The 19898-nt window shown below is 43.4% G+C and overlaps 1 protein-coding gene across 1 annotated transcript in view; it reads right to left on the bottom strand.

Annotated features, from left to right (window-relative positions):
• Positions 1-2869: 2869 nt before the first annotated feature.
• wnk2 (WNK lysine deficient protein kinase 2) overlaps positions 2870-19898 on the bottom strand; it is an 89697-nt gene continuing 72668 nt past the window's right edge. Inside the window, 15 exon segments of the mRNA XM_034166479.1 lie at positions 2870-2916; positions 3001-3045; positions 6451-6527; positions 8174-8383; positions 8467-8699; positions 8821-9410; positions 9538-9602; positions 11180-11237; positions 12207-12395; positions 12398-12559; positions 12562-12722; positions 12725-13084; positions 17989-18147; positions 18229-18271; positions 18396-18566. Coding sequence (XP_034022370.1) covers positions 3034-3045; positions 6451-6527; positions 8174-8383; positions 8467-8699; positions 8821-9410; positions 9538-9602; positions 11180-11237; positions 12207-12395; positions 12398-12559; positions 12562-12722; positions 12725-13084; positions 17989-18147; positions 18229-18271; positions 18396-18566 — 2490 coding nt within the window. The 3' untranslated portion in view covers positions 2870-2916; positions 3001-3033.

Below are 19898 nucleotides of genomic sequence, written 5' to 3' on the forward strand. Positions count from 1 at the left end.
GTCACCGTTTCTGTTCATTATCTTTATGGACAGAATTTCTAGGCATAGCCAGGGTGTAGAGGGGTCTGGTTTGGGAACCACAGAATCTCGTCTCTGCTATTTGCGGACGATGTGGTTCTATTGGCTTCGTCAAATCAGGACCTTCAGCATGCACTGGAGCGGTTTGCAGTCGAGTGTGAAGCGTCCGGGAGAAAAATCAGCACCTCCAAATCCGAGGCCATAGTTCTCGACCGGAAAAGGTACTTTGCCCTCTTCAGGTCGGTGGAGTGTCCTTGCCTCAAGTGGAGGAGTTTAAGTATCTCGGGGTCTTACTCAGGAGTGAGGGACGGATGGAGCGTGAGATCGACAGACGGATTGGTGCAGCATCTGCAGTGATGCGGTCACTGTATCGGACCATCGTGATGAAGAGAGAGCTGACAGATCAATCTACGTTCCGATCTTCACCTATGGTCATGAGATTTGGCTCATGACCAAAAGAACGAGATCGCGAGTACAAGTGGCCGAGATGAGTTTCCTCCACAGGGTGGCTGGGCGCTCCCTTAGAGATAGAGTGAGGAGCTCGGTCACTCGGGAGGAGCTCGGACACTCGGGAGGAGCCGTTGCTCCTCCACATCGAAAGGAGCCAGTTGAGGTGGCTCGGGCATCTTTTCTGGATGCCCCCTGGACGTCTCGCTGGAGAGGTGTTCCGGACACGTCCCATCGGGAGGAGGCCCCGGGGAAGACCCAGGACACGCTGGAGGGACTACGTCTCTCGGCTGGCTTGGGAACGCCTTGGGGTTCCCCCGGAGGAGCTGGGGGAGGTGTGTGTGGTTCGGGAGGTCTGGGCGGCTTTGCTTGAGCTGCTGCCCCCGTGACCCGACTCCAGATAAAGCAGAAGAAAATGGATGGATGGATGGACCATCTACAGTCCATCATATAATCAGAAAATTCAGAGAATGTGGAGAACTTTCTACATGTAAGCGGCCAGGCCGAAAATCAACAATGAATGCCCGTGACCTTCGATCCCTCAGGCGGCACTGCATTAAAAACCGATATCATTGTGTAAAGCATCTTACCGCGTGGGCTCAGGAACACTTCAGAAGACCATTGTCAGTTAACACAGTTCGTCATTACATCTACAAGTGCAAGTTAAAACTCAACCATGCAAAGCAACAACATCCATCAACAACATCGAGAAATGCCGCCGCCTTCTTTGGGTCAAGCTCACTTGAAATGGATGAAAAGTGGAAACGTGTGCTGTGGTCTGATGAGTCCACATTTCAAATTATTTTTGGAAATCATGTACGTCGTGTCCTCTGGACAAAAGAGGAAAAAGACCATCCAGATTCTTACCAGTGCTAACTTCAAAAGCCAGCATCTGTGATGGTATGTGATGTGTTAGATGGCACCATCAATGCTGAAAGGTACATCCAGGTTTTGGAGCAACACATGCTGCCATCCAAGCAACATCTTTTTCAGGGACGTCCCTGCTTATTTCAGCAAGACAATGCCAAGCTACATTCTCCACGTGTTACAACAGCATAGCTTCGTAGTAAAAGAGTGAGGGTTCTGCCTGCAGTCTAGGCCTGTCGCTCACTGAAAGTGTGTGGCGCATTACAAAGCGCAAAATATGACAACAGAGACCCTGGACTGTTGAACAACTGAAGTCGTACTTCAAGCAAGAATGGCAAAGAATTCCACCTACAAAGCTTCAACAATTAGTGTCCTCAGTTCCCAAATGCTTATTGAGTGTGGTTAGAAGGAAAGGTGATGTAACACAGTGGTAAACATACCACTGTCCCAGTTTTATGAAATGTGTTGCAGGCATCCATTTCAAAATGAGCAAATATTTGCACAAAAACAATAAAGTTTATCAGTTTGAACACTGAATAACTTGTCTTTGTGGTGTATTCAATTGAATATAGGTTGAAGAGGATTTGCAAATCATTGTATTCTGTTTTTAGTTACATTTTACACAGCGTCCCAACTTCATTGGAACTGGGGTTGTACCTGTTACTGAAATATCATGAACTTAACTGAACTTGGGTAGAAGTATTGCACCGTGCTGAAGACACCTCTGAGATTTCAGTGACAAAAGCTATGATTTGAGGGCGTGCGCCTTCAACGTTCACCCCTGATGGCTTGGTTAGTCATAAAAACTGTGCTGAAACATACACAGAAACTGGCATTTTTGTGATTGAATTGCTATGTATGTAGCATGCAGGAAGTACTTTCAGTTTAGAAAGTAGCATATTGCAGTATAACTGCAGTGTCCAATGCCCTGGGTGTCTGTCCTGATTTTAGGAGTGCAAGCCCTTGCTTTGATATTATATTCTGGCATTTTCTGCATAAAGTTCCAGCAATCTGCAGGCTTTTATTCAGCCCAGCCATCTCAGCAGATGATTTGACTGAATGAAAACCTGCAGTCTGATGACTCTCCTTAGTCTAAAATAATCTGTGGGAATACAATACTGTACATCAGACTGACACAAGGAGGCAAAGACCTCAAACTATGCCTCTGCTGACTGCTCTCATCCAACAAGGTGGCTCACTTATTAATCCTTTTATAAATATGATGCCTGTAAAAAATGTGAAATGTAAAATCTGGCAGGAGACTCACATCTGATACTTCATCCCATTGTGATGGAGGCACAGCCTGACCCCACATGTGAGGCCCACTGATGCCCAGAGAGTTGGTACGTGGTTTGTGAGTGACTATCAGAACCTCCTGCGTCCAGTCATCCATCAGCCTATGCAGGTCTTCTGGCACATTGGTCTCACTGACACCAAATGATGTGCCAGTGAAGGCAGCTGTCTTGTTGTTGCTGTTATTGGCCTGAGCTTGAGCCAATCCCATCACCAGCTGATGAGGAGGAGGCGTGGCCCCTGCTGGCAGATGCTGTGATTGATTGAATGTTCCTGATCCTGGTCCAGTGCCTGAGAACACATGACACTGCGATTAGGCTGAAGGCTGTCTGATATACGCAGATGTGATTTTGAATAAATCAAAAATCTACGTACTGCTGCTACGCTCTTTGCCAAGACACAGTCTCTTCAGTGTTGACCCTAAAAGAGAAAGAACATTTTACATGCTGCCATTGGTATTAGATGCTAACAATGTTGCAAATGCAGTGCAAGCAAGAGCTGCTGAATAAAAGGATACAACACTGTGTAAAAGCAACAGATAAGTAAATGCAAATCCAACCAAAGAAACAGGAAATTAAAAAGCTTAAGAAAACAAACATTTTAATAATAAAATCATGCATGTGTCCAAAAGAGAGCCAAGGCAAATTATTGAACACGGGGCTTTCAAAAGGTTTTAGCCCAAATACAGGAATGAAGTGACGTTTTCTGCTGGATCCAATGAAACAATCCATCATGATCACCTCAATATGTTCAAGATGTGCACAGAATTTGTCGCCCTACTTGTTGAACCCTGACCAGAAGCACATTCACATGGAAACATCACACAAAATCACAGTTGGGCTACAGACTTTTTGAAGGCTCCTCATAATATGCAAGAGGAAGGTTCTGCATATTATATATGTATAAACTATTTTAAATGTGAGGGCTGCAAAGAACTGTAATTCCACATTTGAGTAAACTGGTCGTGTAGCCCATTCCTGCTGATAAATCAGACAATAAGAATACGAGTAAATTCACGTTTTTCTATGCTTTGGGAAAGCCTAAAATACAATGAGTGAACAAATACTATAGATAAAATAATCCACCCCATCTTGTTTGTTAACACAATAAGTTACATAAGTTACAAAGTTTTCAGTTTGTAATTCAACAAATTAAATAAACATATAATTAGACCAAAATGTTTTCTAAGCAATGAATTTTTGACCTGAACAATCAGAAAACAACTTTGTTTTGCCTACTTAATACCCCATAGAAATGTTGGCCATCTGTTGAATGTTTAGTGGATGCTGGATTGATTGATGGATTAGGAGCAGGTGTGGCTGTCAGTGATTTACTAAATCAGATAGAAATAAAGCACTATTCTTTAAGAGTTGTTAGTCTAAAAATGCAAATACTGGTCATACCTCCAAGCATCCCATCAAAATTTTTTTTAAATGAATTTTTGCTATCTACAAATTTAGCTGCGCAAGAAAAGAGGGTAAAAAAAAGATGGCTAAGTGAAGTACACAATGAAGGAGGTCTATAAGAGAGAACGTTTCTGGACAGAAATGTACTAAATCAAACAAATAAAAATATATATATTTTCTGATCGTTCAACAGCGGTTACATTCTAAAAGTCAAATAACATGGTCAACAGTCCACACAACCTTGCTGAAAGGATTTTATACATATGTAGCTGAAGTAGACCTTTTTCTTGATCTCTCACTTTCCACATATGTGTGGTTTTGAAGTTACAAGTTTCTTGAAATGAGCTAGTTTCTTTCATTTCTAAGGTCTAGGTCTGACCACCGCCATATTAGTCATATTAAAACATTGTTTGCTATCAAGCAAAGTGCTCTGTTCACAATTTTTTTTTTTTTACAAAATATACTTTTGAAAATTAATACAAGTCAACAAGTCAGTCATAATGGGAGTTAAAATTCCATCATAGATTGAAAATGGCAACAAAATGGAACTCATAACCTATCCATCCATCCATCCATCCATCCATCCATCCATCCATTTTCTACCGCTTTATCCGGAGTCGGGTCGCGGGGGCAGCAGCTCAAGCAAAGCCGCCCAGACCTCCCGAGCCACACACACCTCCCCCAGCTCCTCCAGCGGAACCCCAAGGCGTTCCCCAGCCAGCCGAGAGACGTAGTCCCTCCAGCGTGTCCTGGGTCTTCCCCGGGGCCTCCTCCCAATGGGACATGCCCGGAACACCTCTCCAGCGAGGCGTCCAGGGGGCATCCGGAAAAGATGCCCGAGCCACCTCAACTGACTCCGTTCGACGTGGAGGAGCGGTGGCTCGACTCCGAGCTCCTCCCGAGTGACTGAGCTCCTCACCCTATCGCTAAGGGAGCGCCCAGCCACCCTGGGGAGGAAACTCATCTCACGCTCCATCCGTCCCTCACTAGTGAACAAGACCCCGAGATACTTAGCTCCTGCTGCGATCGTACAGGGACCGGATAGCCCTTAGCAAAGGACCCCCGGACCCCGTACTCCCGGAGCACCCCCCACAGGGTGCCCCGAGGGACACGGTCAAACGCCTTCTCCAGATCCACAAAACACATGTGGACTGGTTGGGCGAACTCCCATGAACCCTCAAGCACCCGATGGAGCGTGTAGAGCTGGTCCAGTGTGCCGTGACAAGACGAAAACCACACTGCTCCTCCTGAATCCGAGGTTCGACATTCGACCGGTTTGACGTTCTTAAGAATTTTTTTTAACTAATATACCAATTTGTGTCAACCCTAACCCTTAAAAAAATTTTATGTCAACAGCAATATATGTTGTAAGTAAACATTTAAGGCTTCCAAAAGGCAGTTTAAATTAATTTAGTGCTATACTGGCATATTGATACACATGTATTTCCTTTTTAACAATTTGTTCAAAATTTGGATTTCACTTATATGATGAAATCAAAGGTAAGTAAGCAGCACTTGAACACTAAAATTTCTATAAATATTTTAATATGACTAAAGGGTGTTTCAAAAAAAGTGAACCTTTCCTTTAAATGTGCAGTTATATGAAAAACTACAACAGTAAGATGAACCGTAGTTGTCCATAACCCAGACTTCTGAATGTTTTAAAAACAACTAGTCCCAGAAACAGAAACATTGTACTTGTACTATAAGTTGATGATTCATGTTTGGATTCTGAAATGATCTTAAACTACAATGCATTTAATATTTCAGGATATGTTCATTCATTCATTTCCTATACACGCTTACTCCAATCAAAGGTCACGGTGGGTGGGCTGGAGCCTATCCCAGCAGTCATAGAGTGAGAGGTTGGGTACACACTGGACAGGACGCTAGTCTATCGCAGGGCCACATATAAACAGACAGACACAGCCACACCCTCACTCACACCTATGGACAATTTAAAGTGTCTAATTCACCTAACCTGCATACCTTTGGATGTGGAAGGAAACCAGCACCCAGAGGGAACCCACGCAAACATGGGGAGAACATGCAAATTCTACACACAAAGGCCTAGGCAGGAAGCGATCCCATGATCTTCTTGCTGTGAAGCAGTAGTGCTAACCACTAATCCACCATGCTGTCCTTTCAGTATAAGTGTGCTTTACAAACCGAGCTCACATTGGTTAAAAAAAAAAAAAAAAAAAAAAAGAATATTCTACTGAACAAGAAAAGTACAAAAACTAAAAATCCAGGCACTTGACAACAGCGAAGCAAGGAAAGTGAGCATGACAGAGCAAATGTTTGTCACAGACAGACAGAGGTGCGTTAAAAGAAGGACAAAATAAGTACAAAAAACAAGACATGAAGCTATGTGGGAAAAGAGAAAAGATACAACAGATAGATAAAGACACAGGCCCACTGAGAAATCTAGCTCGTGGCTTGCTACTGGATTTATAGGCGACTCTCTCAGGTGGTTGTGTGTAATTAGACCAGCCTGTGTAGTCAAAGAGGGGAGAAGAAAGCAGGGTAAGAAGAGCAAACGTTATTAAACATATGATCACAAACAACCAGTGGTGGGCACTGCTCTGCTAATCAGTTAACAGCTACTGTAACTAGCAAAGCTAACTTTTCTGTTAGCAGATTAGCATTTTTCGCTAACTTTGAAACTCATTAAATTTAATTCAGCTAACTATAAGTTTTATAAAGTGTAATGGTTAAAAATATTTCTAAACCCTAAAATCATGTTTGTTCCTGTTGAAGCTTGTACACTCATCCAATAGGCAAATTTGACACAGATTTTTTTATTATTATTATTAATTAAAATTATTGGTATGACTATTCTTAAATAAAAGCACACATGTAAATGCATGCTTTTAGTTCTTAATATGCCTTATTAATTTTATATATTCTCTACTGTGAATAAATTGTTTTTCATTGAAAACAACTGTTTCATTTTATTGATTTCATTATTTATGTACCATGGCATTACCAGTTCTCACTACATTACTGTTAAGGCCTTTTTCTATAATGCGGACCGATATATTCATGTTTGCTATCAATTATTGTTGTTACTTATTGGTTTGTTGTATATATAATGGATATGCTAGGTTAGAGCACCAAATTTAGCAATAACGCTTCAAGCGATTTGAAGTGAACATGGATATATGACATCACCAAGGGTTCCGGGTATGTCCTGTCATGCCAAAATATTTTTCCAAAAAAATACACATGTATCAGGGTTCCAGGTCTGTTTGGCTGGTCAGTTTGGCTTCCTAAGCTGGAATAAAAAAGCAACTCCACAATCAAAATCTTTTTTCTTTTTTTTTGCGGGGGGGGGGGGGGGGGGGGGGGGGATTTAAATATGAACCATGGCACCTGCACACTTCTGCAGTTGAAAAAATTGCAACAGAGATCCCATTATGTCATGTTCTATTTTTTAGGTCAAATCTTCACCTTCTGATTAAAACATAAAACAAATCAATTGATTGCCTTCTTTGATAAATAGTTCAATGTTTATACTATGAAAAAGTAGGTGTAGCGGGAATTAGATAGTTTAGTGGTTCATATACAATTAATTATCAGTCAAATGTTTGGACACTTTCCATTCAATGAGCTATATTTCTTACCTTAGCATGCAACATTTCCTGATTTTTGACACAAAATTACACAAACAGGCAAAATTCCACTGGTGTTCCAATGACAAAATGTGCGCAGGTCATGTGAGAAGTGCTCATCGGGAAATTCTGTTGAGAACAGGTTTCTCTTGAGAACCGGTCACATGATGATATATCTTGATCATCGTGTATCTTGGCATGCTAAACCTTTTGGGAACCTCCATGTTTGTGCTTGAATGTATTAAATTTTCAGCTCTTCAGGTCTGTTTTTCAGGGTCTCAGAGCCAATAAAACAAGCCTAAGGTAAATTCTACAATAAAAGTTCATTCAGCAGTAGCATCAGGGAAATGCTTTAGCTGAGCGGATTACTGGTTATTGAAGCTAACTTTTAGGTTAGCTGTGCCCACCACTGCAAATAAGTGCTTGTTTTATTCAATGCAAATGCTGATAGTTGTTAAATAGAATGCTGTGTAGCTTAGATGTTATAACCATCTGTGCTGCTGGAGTCTATTTTGTTTATCAGGCACCTGTCCTGGGCAGCTTGTGTGCCCACACTTTGTGCAGGGAGCCCAGCATAGATGTTATCAGAAGACACGGAGCCCTTCAGAGAGCATGGCTGCTGCGTCTGCACAGGCTCTGTGGCAGAATTTGGAAGGTAGCTGGTGCATGAGCGCGCCCTACCATGAGCCTGGACAAAACCTTTGGCTGGAGATCCATTCAAACTTGCTGTTGGTTCTCCTGCAATATATGGACAGAATTGAAGCCACATGGGTAAGTAAGTGGTATTCTTTTTAATCCTCAACATCTGATCAAATTCTCACCAGCTCTGCTCGAATCACAAGTTTTGGTTGTGACATTTCTAAACTGCTGAACCAGAGGGCTAAGAAGTTTGCCAGCCTTCAGCTTGTGTTTGCTAGACCTCTTCCGGCGGCCTGTGGGCGGTGCGGCATGTGAGAGGCCCAAGCCAGGAGGTGGGACTTTGCCAAGGCGGCGATACAACAACTCCACCTCCCCTCTCTGATGCGCCTGCAGCTCAGAGATCTCCCTAAGATGTCTAAGGAAATAGAAAACATATAGATACAGTATATGTACTGATCACTTACGAATAAGTGAAGCGGCAGAGCTAATTTCCAGTAATGGTCGTAAACAACCCCAAATGGGGTGCCTGTGCTTACTTCTCCCTGAGTCTCTGCAGTTCTCTCTTCATATCGGAGTCCTCCATCTCTGAGTCATTATCACTGCTAGCATAAGCTGAACCATGTACGCCTACATGTCTGTTTGGCGAGTCAGAGCTCTGCACGCTGCTGCTGCGCCCAGAGCGACGGAGGAAGGCCACCGCCCTCTTCATGAGGTCACTTCCTCTGCGTTCTGAGCGCATGTGTTGAGATGGGGTGGCAGGAGGCAGCTTTACAGGACTGCTCTCAGCACCAGAGTCTGAAGAGAGGAACCGAGGATGGACCGTGACATCAACAGGGACTGAGGCTGAGGTCTGGGCACGTGGCAGGGAACCCTGTTTTATCACAGCAGCGGGTGTATCCAGGTAGAAATCAGGTGGGGCAGAGTAGCGGCTGCAGCGTGTCCTTAGTGTGATATCATCTTCAGTGCTAACAACAGAGAAACGGCCAATAGTTGTGGATGCAGCCATGACTTCAGATTGACTGCGATCCCTGATGTGGTCTGTATGGTGAGCTGGAGAAGCAGCACTACTCCAGCTCCTTTGTTTCACATCTGGTCTATTGGCTACATCTGGAGGAACAGAGATTATCTGACAAAGAAAAAACAGGTTTCTTAATGACAGATCATTAGAAAACGCTTAGTGAACTGGATTTTAACCAGTCTAAGACAATTCTGCTTTCCCTTGAAGATTAGAAAAATTTGGCGTCATCTCAGACCTTAAATCTTCCTCTTGTTCCAGAGCAGGAAGCAGAGTGAGGAATGTGTCTCCTTGTCAGGGAGGCTGCAGGAAAATTTCCACAATAATAAATACTGCAACACTGCAGTAATTAATTGATGGTAACAAATACATCCAGGCAGACATTATCTAAAACCCCTGTCACACAGCACTAACGAAGGACAAAGAAGCCCAAATAAAACAAGAAATCTGGACTTACATTGACTTTCAGAGGCATTGTTTAGGGCCCCTTCACGCATAGTGCAAGTATGTACAACTCAGGGCGACACCTATCGGAGCAGCTCGTATGAGCGCACCACGAAACATCGCGCTGACGGGAGGCGAGCACAATGTCAGTGCGATGGTTCATGCATGTGGGAACACAGTACCACCAGCTGCACAATGTGGTTATACATCGCGCAGCTGGTGTGAAGAAAAAATAAATTACAAAAATTAAAAATATATGCTGTGACGGTTTTGTGCACGTGGGAACACAGCAGCTTTTCATAGCAATGTGGTTACACATCATGTAGCTGCTGTGAAAATAAAAAATACAAATTATATGCCACCCACGAGAATCAAACCTGCACCAAAAGCTCTTATTACCAGTCAGAAACTTTTTTTACATCAGCGTTCCATATCCTCCCAAGTCCAACGTACTGCGTGAATATTGACGATATCTGAACTGATCACTAACTAAAGCTCCAATGAGCTGAACATAACATCCTTGTATCGCTGACGACTCGTCCACGTGTGGGACAAAAAGCAACGTCATCATACAGACAACAGCAGCAAGAACATTTATCAACTACTTTAACTATTTACACACGTTCCTCCAGCCATTTGTGGCTGGCCTGCATGTGCCACACATTGTTATTGTGAAAACAACAATATCTCTCACTTGTTGTCAAGACAACCAGATCCCACACCTGCAGGTGCTGCGGACATGAGGGACAAGGCTGCTGCACTCGGTCTCATACCAGCTGTCAGTCACGTCATCATGAATGTTTCCTTTTGATTTCATTTACAGCGTCGATGTCTATGTTTGTTTCGTTTTTCTTTCCTTAGCTTCGGTTTTGTTTCATTCCTTTTAGCGCTCTTGATTTGCAGGCTTTTCGGTTTTGCAGGCTTTTCGGTGACGGGAAAGGTGCAAGATCATTCGTCCACCTTTTCTCGACAATTTGTGACTTAATTGCCGTGTGCCGTGTGACTGGACCCACAAACAATACAAAAATAATCTTTCATAAATAAGACTTTCCCACAAAAATGTTCACATTTCTGCTGAAAAAGGGCTGACTATTCATTTATCTTTCCTCATTTCTTTTAATAACAAAATTCATGAGTAATGTAATACTATTCACATCGCTGTGATTGGCCTGTTCATATAAATCTTCTGGGTTATGATTGGCCTCTGTCTACACTTATGACAAACATACTTCAGGCACATACAGTAATAGAATTAAAAATAAAAACTTCCACTATTCAAAAAAAGTTTGTTTAAAAACTCTACAGGTTAAACTCTGGATGTTACAGTGTATAGTGAAAATGAAACATTCCAAAAATATAGCAGTAAGAACAACATTTAATTTCTGAGTGAAGTGGGCAGTTGTCGTGTTCGATGTAATTGTGCAGGCTGTACATACCACACACAGCTGAGTCACTGAGTGTGCTCAGACTGTCCATTCTCTCTGGAATTTGAGGCTAAAATCAAGACAACAACAAAATAAATAAATCAAATAATTCCACACTCAACAAACATTTTCATAAAATCATTGACCTATTAACATAATTGTCATAACTCAATTTAGCAAAATGCAGCTCTACCTAAGGAAGAAAGAGTGGTGATTGGAGCCACTTCAATGAGTAGGTTGGTGAAGTGAACAGAGGTGATAGTTCATGAACAAGGAGGCAATTTTGACCTCATCAGTACCACTTTAAGATGGCAAATCAACACTATAATCCAGCCTCAGTGGTACCATGGCCTACACAAAAAAAGTATGCTGGCCATCCCAAGTGGCCGCTGTAGCCAGGTAGGGGTCAATGAAGAATTATACAGAGGTCACAATTTAAAAATGCTCCATTCATATTGAAAAGTACATCACATTATTTGTCTGGTCATAAAAATTCCAAAAATGTATAGTTTAGACCAGTGGTTCCAAGTGTTTCCAGAAAGGGCCGAGAGGGTGCAGGTTTTCTTTGCAGTCACTGACTTCAGCAGGTGATTTTCACTGATGAACTTGACTTTGAGCAGATGGGATGAGTTCATCAGTGAAATCACCTGCTGGAGTCAGTGGCTGCAAAGAAAACCTGCACCCTCTCGGCCCTTTCTGGAATAGTTTGGATACCACTGGTTAAGCTATCTAGACTGAATATTATAGAGTTATGGGGTAAAACAGCAAAAAATGGGGACAAAGGTCAATTTCAGTTGTACAGGGGTCAAAAGTTAAAGTTGCTCCAATTATGATGAAAAAAAAGGTGATGAAAATTACTGATTGAGATAATAGGATTAATAAATGGAATAGTTTTAACCGTGCTGAGTGCTTGGTCTCCAAAGTAAGGCCAAACAAGGTCAACGTACACTGGATTCCATGACATATGACATGTTACCCCGTAACGTGATAAGTAAGCAAAACAGTGGCCTAACTGGGTCAGTGAAGTTAATTTACATACCAGTTGTTCTCCTGCTCTATAGCGTACTTCCCCCATTGGCCCTGGAGTACTGTTTCCTGACCCGCCTGCAGCACTATCTGGACCAGGAGGAGGACTGGATGTACCCGTGCCGGAGCCTGGTGTCTCTGCAGTGCCACCTGATGGATACATGGGGGCATATTCTTGGTATAGCAAGTTTCTTATGTTTCTGCATCAAGTGTCTTTATGGTGCTGTCCACAAAACCCCCACGAACCAGTCGTCCTTCTCCATCTGACTCACCAGGCCCTGCAGTGTGCAGGGATGGTGCTGGGCTCTGGGGTAGTGATGACACTTTAGTCCCACTCACAATGGAAAAAGGCTGGTGGAGCACCACTAGGTTGGTTGTGGGCGCTCACTCAATGTTGCAGAGGAATAGGAGACAGACAGTGGCTCTTTGCCCAAAACTGAATCCTGGAGTGGGAGAGGCGTAAGGGGAGATCCAGCTCGAGAACTACTCACATCCAGGGATAAGGGCATGACCAGAGGGCAACAGGGACTTCCTCTGCCGTAGAAACAGCAACATCCGATCTCTGCCACTGCTGAGCTGTATGGATGGGTGAGAAGGAGCCCAGAGGTGATCCTTGTGACTCATCCATTGGGAAAGATTCGTGTGTAGAAGATGGAGGCAAAGTCTGAGCCCTGGTTGGCCTGGCCTTATACACGCTAGACTGCATTGTGCTGCTGACTGGCTCCACTGCAGTTACTGATTGAAGAGTTGGTGGTGCTGACACAGGAGGAGACAGGATGGCCAAGAGGAGTGGGTCTGTGTTGGACATTACTGGAGGACTGCAGAATCCATGTACATCATAGGAGAAGCCGCCACTTCCACCAGACATTGTGGAGGATGAACCATCTTCAGCTGTGGGCAAAACAAGAAATGTGTGAGAAAAATTGCAAAGAGATGGGAAATCAGTACGATGCATTGCTCTGCCTAAGTGCAACAAACATACAGTAACAACTCAAGTCCATATTCCAACACTCAAAGATATGTATGATAGTAAGTAAGTCCCTTCGGCTGCTCCATTGTTTGCACTCGGGGTCGCCACAGCAAATCCAAGGTGGATCTGCATGTTGCATTGGCATAGGTTTTACCTATGCCAATGTAACTCCACATTACATGAAGAAATGTGGCAGGGGTGAGATTTGAACCCGGAACCTTCTGCACTGAAACCAAGCTCATTAACCACTTGGCCACCATCCCTACAAAGATATGTATGATGTTTTTATGTACACTCAACAAAAATATAAACACAACACTTTTGGTTTTGCTCCCATTTTGTATGAGATGAACTCAAAGATCTAAAACTTTTTCCACATACACAATATCATCATTTCCCTCAAATAGTGTTCACAAACCAGTCTAAATCTGTGATAGTGAGCACTTCTCCTTTGCTGAGATAATCCATCCCACCTCACAGGTGTGCCATACCAAGATGCTGATTAGACACCATGATTAGTGCACAGGTGTGCTTTAGACTGTCCACAATAAAAGGCCACTCTGAAAGGTGCAGTTTTGTTTTATTGGGGGGGGATACCAGTCAGTATCTGGTGTGACCACCATTTGCCTCATGCAGTGCAACACATCTCCTTCGCATAGAGTTGATAAGGTTGTCAATTGTGGCCTGTGGAATGTTGGTCCACTCCTCTTCAATGGCTGTGCGAAGTTGCTGGATATTGGCAGGAACTGGTACACGCTGTCATATACGCCGGTCCAGAGCATCCCAAACATGCTCAATGGGTGACATGTCCGGTGAGTATGCCGGCCATGCAAGAACTGGGACATTTTCAGCTTCCAAGAACTGTGTACAGATCCTTGCAACATGGGGCCGGCATTATCCTGCTGCAACATGAGGTGATGTTCTTGGATGTATGGCACAACAATGGGCCTCAGGATCTCGTCACGGTATCTCTGTGCATTCAAAATGCCATCAATAAAATGCACCTGTGTTCTTCGTCCATAACAGACACCTGCCCATACCATAACCCCACCGCCACCATGGGCCACTCGATCCACAACATTGACATCAGAAAACCGCTCACCCACACGACGCCACACACGCTGTCTGCCATCTGCCCTGGACAGTGTGAACCGGGATTCATTCGTGAAGAGAACACCTCTCCAACGTGCCAAACGCCAGCAAATGTGAGCATTTGCCCACTCAAGTCGGTTACGACGACGAACTGGAGTCAGGTCGAAACCCCGATGAGGACGACGAGCTTGCAGATGAGCTTCCCTGAGACGGTTTCTGACAGTTTGTGCAGAACTTCTTTGGTTATGCAAACCGATTGTTTCAGCAGCTGTCCGAGTGGCTGGTCTCAGACGATCTTGGAGGTGAACATGCTGGATGTGGAGGTCCTGGGCTGGTGTGGTTACACGTGGTCTGCGGTTGTGAGGCTGGTTGGATGTACTGCCAAATTCTCTGAAACACCTTTGGAGACAGCTTATGGTAGAGAAATGAACATTCAATACACGAGAAACAGCTCTGGTTGACATTCCTGCTGTCAGCATGCCAATTGCACGCTCCCTCAAATCTTGCGACATCTGTGGCATTGTGCTGTGTGATAAAACTGCACCTTTCAGAGTGGCCTTTTATTGTGGGCAGTCTAAGGCACACCTGTGCACTAATCATGGTGTCTAATCAGCATCTTGATATGGCACACCTGTGAGGTGGGATGGATTATCTCAGCAAAGGAGAAGTGCTCACTATCACAGATTTAGACTGGTTTGTGAACACTATTTGAGGGAAATGGTGATATTGTGTATGTGGAAAAAGTTTTAGATCTTTGAGTTCATCTCATACAAAATGGGAGCAAAACCAAAAGTGTTGCATTTATATTTTTGTTGAGTGTATATATATTAGGGCTGGGCAAGTTAACGCATTATTATTGCTTTAACGCATTAATGAATTAATGCCGACAATTTTTTTTAATCGCATGTTAATGCAGTTTTTTTTTCTTTTTTTCTTTTATTGTAAGAGTCTGTTGCTCACAGGCTTTTGTTTTGCAAGTCCTTCGCTGACTGCTGTCGCGCTCACAGAACGGTGTGATCTGATAACGGAAAAAAGAAAAGAATTTGCAGATAAACCAACCAACATGAAGCGAGACACGGAATTTTTTCATGGCCATTTTCATTTTAAAGTGCCTCCAGACGGCATAGTCGACAGAACCAAAGTTATTTGCAGCCACTGCAAAGTTGCATTTTCTTATCAGCAGAGGACTTTGAGTCTTAAATTTTACTTAAATGCAGCACACACATATCTGACACCAGAAAATCATTCAACGAAATCTACTGCAGCACATTAGATGCAGTGTGTGGGAGAACTATAGACAAACAAAGGCAAGAGAAGCTTTCAAATGTGACAGCGAAATGGACTGCTACAGACTGCAGGCCGATTAGTGTTGTGGAAGACGTTGGGCTGAGAGACATTCTGAGCATCGTAACAAATGACGGCATGTAAGAGATTCCTTCACAACGCACCATAAAGACTGCAAAAGCCACAACTTTACAACATGCACCCGCTGTTGCTTTCACTGGGGACTACTGGACATCACTGGGTAACCATAATTTATTTTTATTTAACTGCAACTGCATAAACAAAAATCGTTCATATGGCAGAACATTTAAAATAAAATTGTGCTATACACTATTTTGAATTCACTTTTGGATGCAATTAATCATTGCCCAGTTGATGATAGATAGATGGATGGATGGATGGATGGATGGATAGATAGATAGATATTAAAAGATGAGAAAAGCCAAACAAGAGGGGACCAACTGGAGATAATTCATCAAGGATTGGCTCACGTCAAACAGTCTAGGAGTAAACAAGCAAAAAAACAACAACAAAAAAAACGTGCTGCAAAGATTGGACTCACAGCCATATTCAAGGATACCTACACAGCTGCTAATGATGTAACACAATCATCCTCAAATTTGAGAGACTGCCAAAAGAGATTCATATTATTTCTTGATGAATTGCTGAATAATGCTCAATTTCACGATGTTGAATAAATTCAGATCAGGACATGTCTGGGAGTACGTGCTGATGTTGTGCATTGCTACAACTAGCACCCTACAGAAAAATCTTGGGTCCCAATTGGTAAGTAACCTAGCAGATCGCCATCTCCTAAACCTAATCATCTATCTACCAGAGCCAGGTGTTACATAGAGATCCCCTTGGCCTCATCCAATCACTTGGGTCCTCAGCACTGAGGCACTTGCATGCTAGGTCATCCTCAGGAAAACACGTCACATGACTGTGGTATCGTAACGGATGTTCAACCACAATATAAGTAGCATACCTCATCTGGGTCTACTTAAGTGACAGTTCTTGTGAGACTAAGTGATTCCAGTGATTCCCAGGGGTTGTCCAGAGAGATCTAGAACCAAAAATATCCAGTCATTCTCTTTTGTCACTGGTTAGTCTCCAGGTCTTACAACCACTGCTGTTGTGGCAATCCCTCAGTGGTGGGGAAGATGGTCTCTTGGTCAATTCCCAGTCAGAATGGTGGAGCCAAAGATGACTGAACAGGCCCAGTGTTGATGCACACTGTTTCTGACAGCTGCTGCATGTGGTTGTTGAGGGACGTTTGGTCAGGACCTTGGCGTCTCTACTTCCTCTTACTCCTCTTTTATTCTGTGTCGTTTGTCCACATTTTTTTTTTTTTTGTAAGACTTCCATTCCTGTGTGGATCACTGATGACAGCTGAGTCAGTCCCTCACATGTTATTCCCAGGTCTTTTAGTGAAGCTTAGGGCTTGTGGCGAGCTATCACCTTAGTATTTCTTCTGTTTTTCTTGTTGCTAAATGCTGACAAATTATACTGTATTTGTTGTCCTTCTGCTACCTGAGTCTGTTTTTTTCCTCTCTGTTTGAGGTGCAGCTCCATCCAGAGATGGGAGTGGGTATCTTCTTCTGCTGGCCTTCCCTCCTGTGCACCAGCATGGACTACCAAAATTTCCTGTATATTTGTACTGTCAGGTGTGTCAGTAGAATGGCCTAAGCAGAGAGTCACCCGTTTGAGTCTGGTCTGCTTGAGGTTTCTTCCTAAAATTATCAGAGGGAGTTTTTTCTTTACCACTGTCGCCTGTGTGCTTGCTCTAGGGGTTGGTAAGGTTAGACCTTACTTGTGTGAAGCGCCTTGTGGCAGCTTTGTCGTGATTTGGCGCTATATGAATGAAATAAATGGAAGTGAATTGAAAATTGAATTGGAACAGCTCCCGTGGATCCTTGTAGCATTTATTGTGCCTTCCTGTGGACCATTTTCCTTCACTTAACTGGGAGTAGACGTTCTCCTTGAGAAGTCAGGTGTACACAGTAAGACTAAAAGCATGAGAACACTAAAGAGTCGGACCTTCATCCTCTTGAAAATATACTGACAATGCCATATATCTCTGTGCAGCAATGTCATTACTTAACGTCATTATGCCATGACTCAACCTCCCAATAAATTGACAGGATGAGGAATATGGATACATATGTGCACCAGAATTGAATGGTTTCTTGGACCTTGTCTGACCCCTTAAATTTTTGTAAAAATCAGTCCAGTCAATATTTGAGCAATCATGGTAACAAACAAACTGTTGCAGATGAACATATAACCTCCTTGGAAGTAATTATCAGATCAACATTCCATGGTTCATTATTAATCCGTTCTAAAGTTAGACCTACAGGATGTCATGTATTTATCTCCCAAAGGGTAGTGATATTGTTCCGCAAGATTTTCAGATTGGATGAAGAATCTATGTGTTGAAACAGCTGACCTCTGGATGTAGGCGGTCTCGGAGTACTGCTGTCAGGATGGGTATGAGCCGAACTCACAGGGGACTGTGTGGTTGTACCATCTGACATGATCTCCTGACTTGATGTGGGAGTCTCTTCAACGGGGCAGATTATAAACCATCTTTTGCCTGTGTGGAGAACTGCAATCCAAATTGAAACATGTAAATAAAGATCATTTCTGACACAGGAGGACATAATTTTGAAGTATAAATACTGTGTACCATTCTGTTGATAGACAGGCTGAGTTACTCCGGGTTGCTGAATCTACAGAGTTGGACAGATGTGATTCAAATCAAAGAAGCGTATTGTCTGACTGTCTCTAGACATACTGTAGAAAAATGCATGTGCTATAATGCTGCACATTGCACTGCATTCACACTGCTCTTACCTCGCTTACCAGTCCTTCAGAACAAAAGCCTTGTTGAGGACTACAACTCAAGGCAGAGACTGTCTCACCCTCCATGTCCTCATTCAGCACGTCTTCAGCCTTATCCACAATGTCCTTGAGCTGATCAATAAAGATCTCCTTCTCGAAGAGCAAGATGAAGCCATTTTCTACCTGCCATCAACAATGAGACTTGTTAAACAACACTACACTGCAACAGTAGACTTAGTGGCCACCAGGGCGCTACAGTTAGCAAGAAGGGTTCAAACTAAAGGCAGATATGTCACACGTGTGAATTATTATGCTAAAAAAATGTCAACACAGCCCGAAACAAGAGGTTCACTGGTCTTCACTTGTACGAGGTCTGTGACAAAAGTATCTGACCTTTTTATTTTATGCAAAAAAATATATGGATTTGATTCATATGTTTTTACGTCAGCCAAGCTTGAACCTTCGTGTGCATGCACGAAGGTGCAAGCTGCTTGCACAGCTCTTGCTTGCCTCTACTGGTGGTTGGCTCTCACTGCGGTATTGTATCACTTCCTGTTCCGGAGCACAGCGGTGTTTTGCTGTATCTGTTAGCTGTTTAATCTGCGCAGTTAGATTGATCTAGTTACCTAGATAACGATTTGTTTCACAGTGTAATCTTCATGTGCGTTAACTAAAGCACTCTCTCTGCTCAATCAGGAATCCGCTAGCTTAGCGCAGCTACTAGCTCTTAGCCCGTTTAGCATGGGGGCTTCTCCTGTCTCTCCCGCAGTTTTCTGCTCTGGGTGTGAAATGTTTAGTTATTCCTTGGCCTCCTTTAGCAGTAATGGTACTTGTAATAAGTGTAGCTTATTCGTAGCTTTGGAGGCCAGGCTGGGCGAATTGGAGACTCGGCTCCCCACCGTGGAAAATTCTACAGCTAGCCAGGCCCCTGTAGTCGGTGCAGACCAAGGTAGCTTAGCCGCCGTTAGTTCCCTTCCAGCAGATCCCGAGCAGCCGGGAAGCAGGCCGACTGGGTGACTGTGAGGAGGAAGCGTAGCCCTAAACAGAAGCCCCCTGTACACCACCAGCCCGTTCACATCTCTAACCATTTTTCCCCACTCGGCGACACACCCGCCAAGGAACAAACTCTGGTTATTGGTGACTGTTTTGAGAAATGTGAAGTTAGCTACACCAGCAACCACAGTCAATTGTCTTCCGAGGGCCAGAGCAGGCGACACTGAAGGAAATTTGAAACTGCTGGCTAAGGCTAAGTGTAAATTTGGTAAGATTGTAATTCACGTCGCCAGTAATGACACCCGGTTACGCCAATCGGAGGTCACTAAAATTAACATTGAATCGGTGTGTAACTTTGCAAAAACAATGTCGGACTCTGTAGTTTTCTCTGGGCCCCTCCCCAATCGGACCGGGAGTGACATGTTTAGCCACATGTTCTCCTTGAATTGCTGGCTGTCTGAGTGGTGTCCAAAAAATGAGGTGGGCTTCATAGATGATTGGCAAAGCTACTGGGGAAAACCT

This window comes from Thalassophryne amazonica, chromosome 3 (assembly GCF_902500255.1).
Source record: "Thalassophryne amazonica chromosome 3, fThaAma1.1, whole genome shotgun sequence".
Classification (NCBI taxonomy): domain Eukaryota; kingdom Metazoa; phylum Chordata; class Actinopteri; order Batrachoidiformes; family Batrachoididae; genus Thalassophryne; species Thalassophryne amazonica.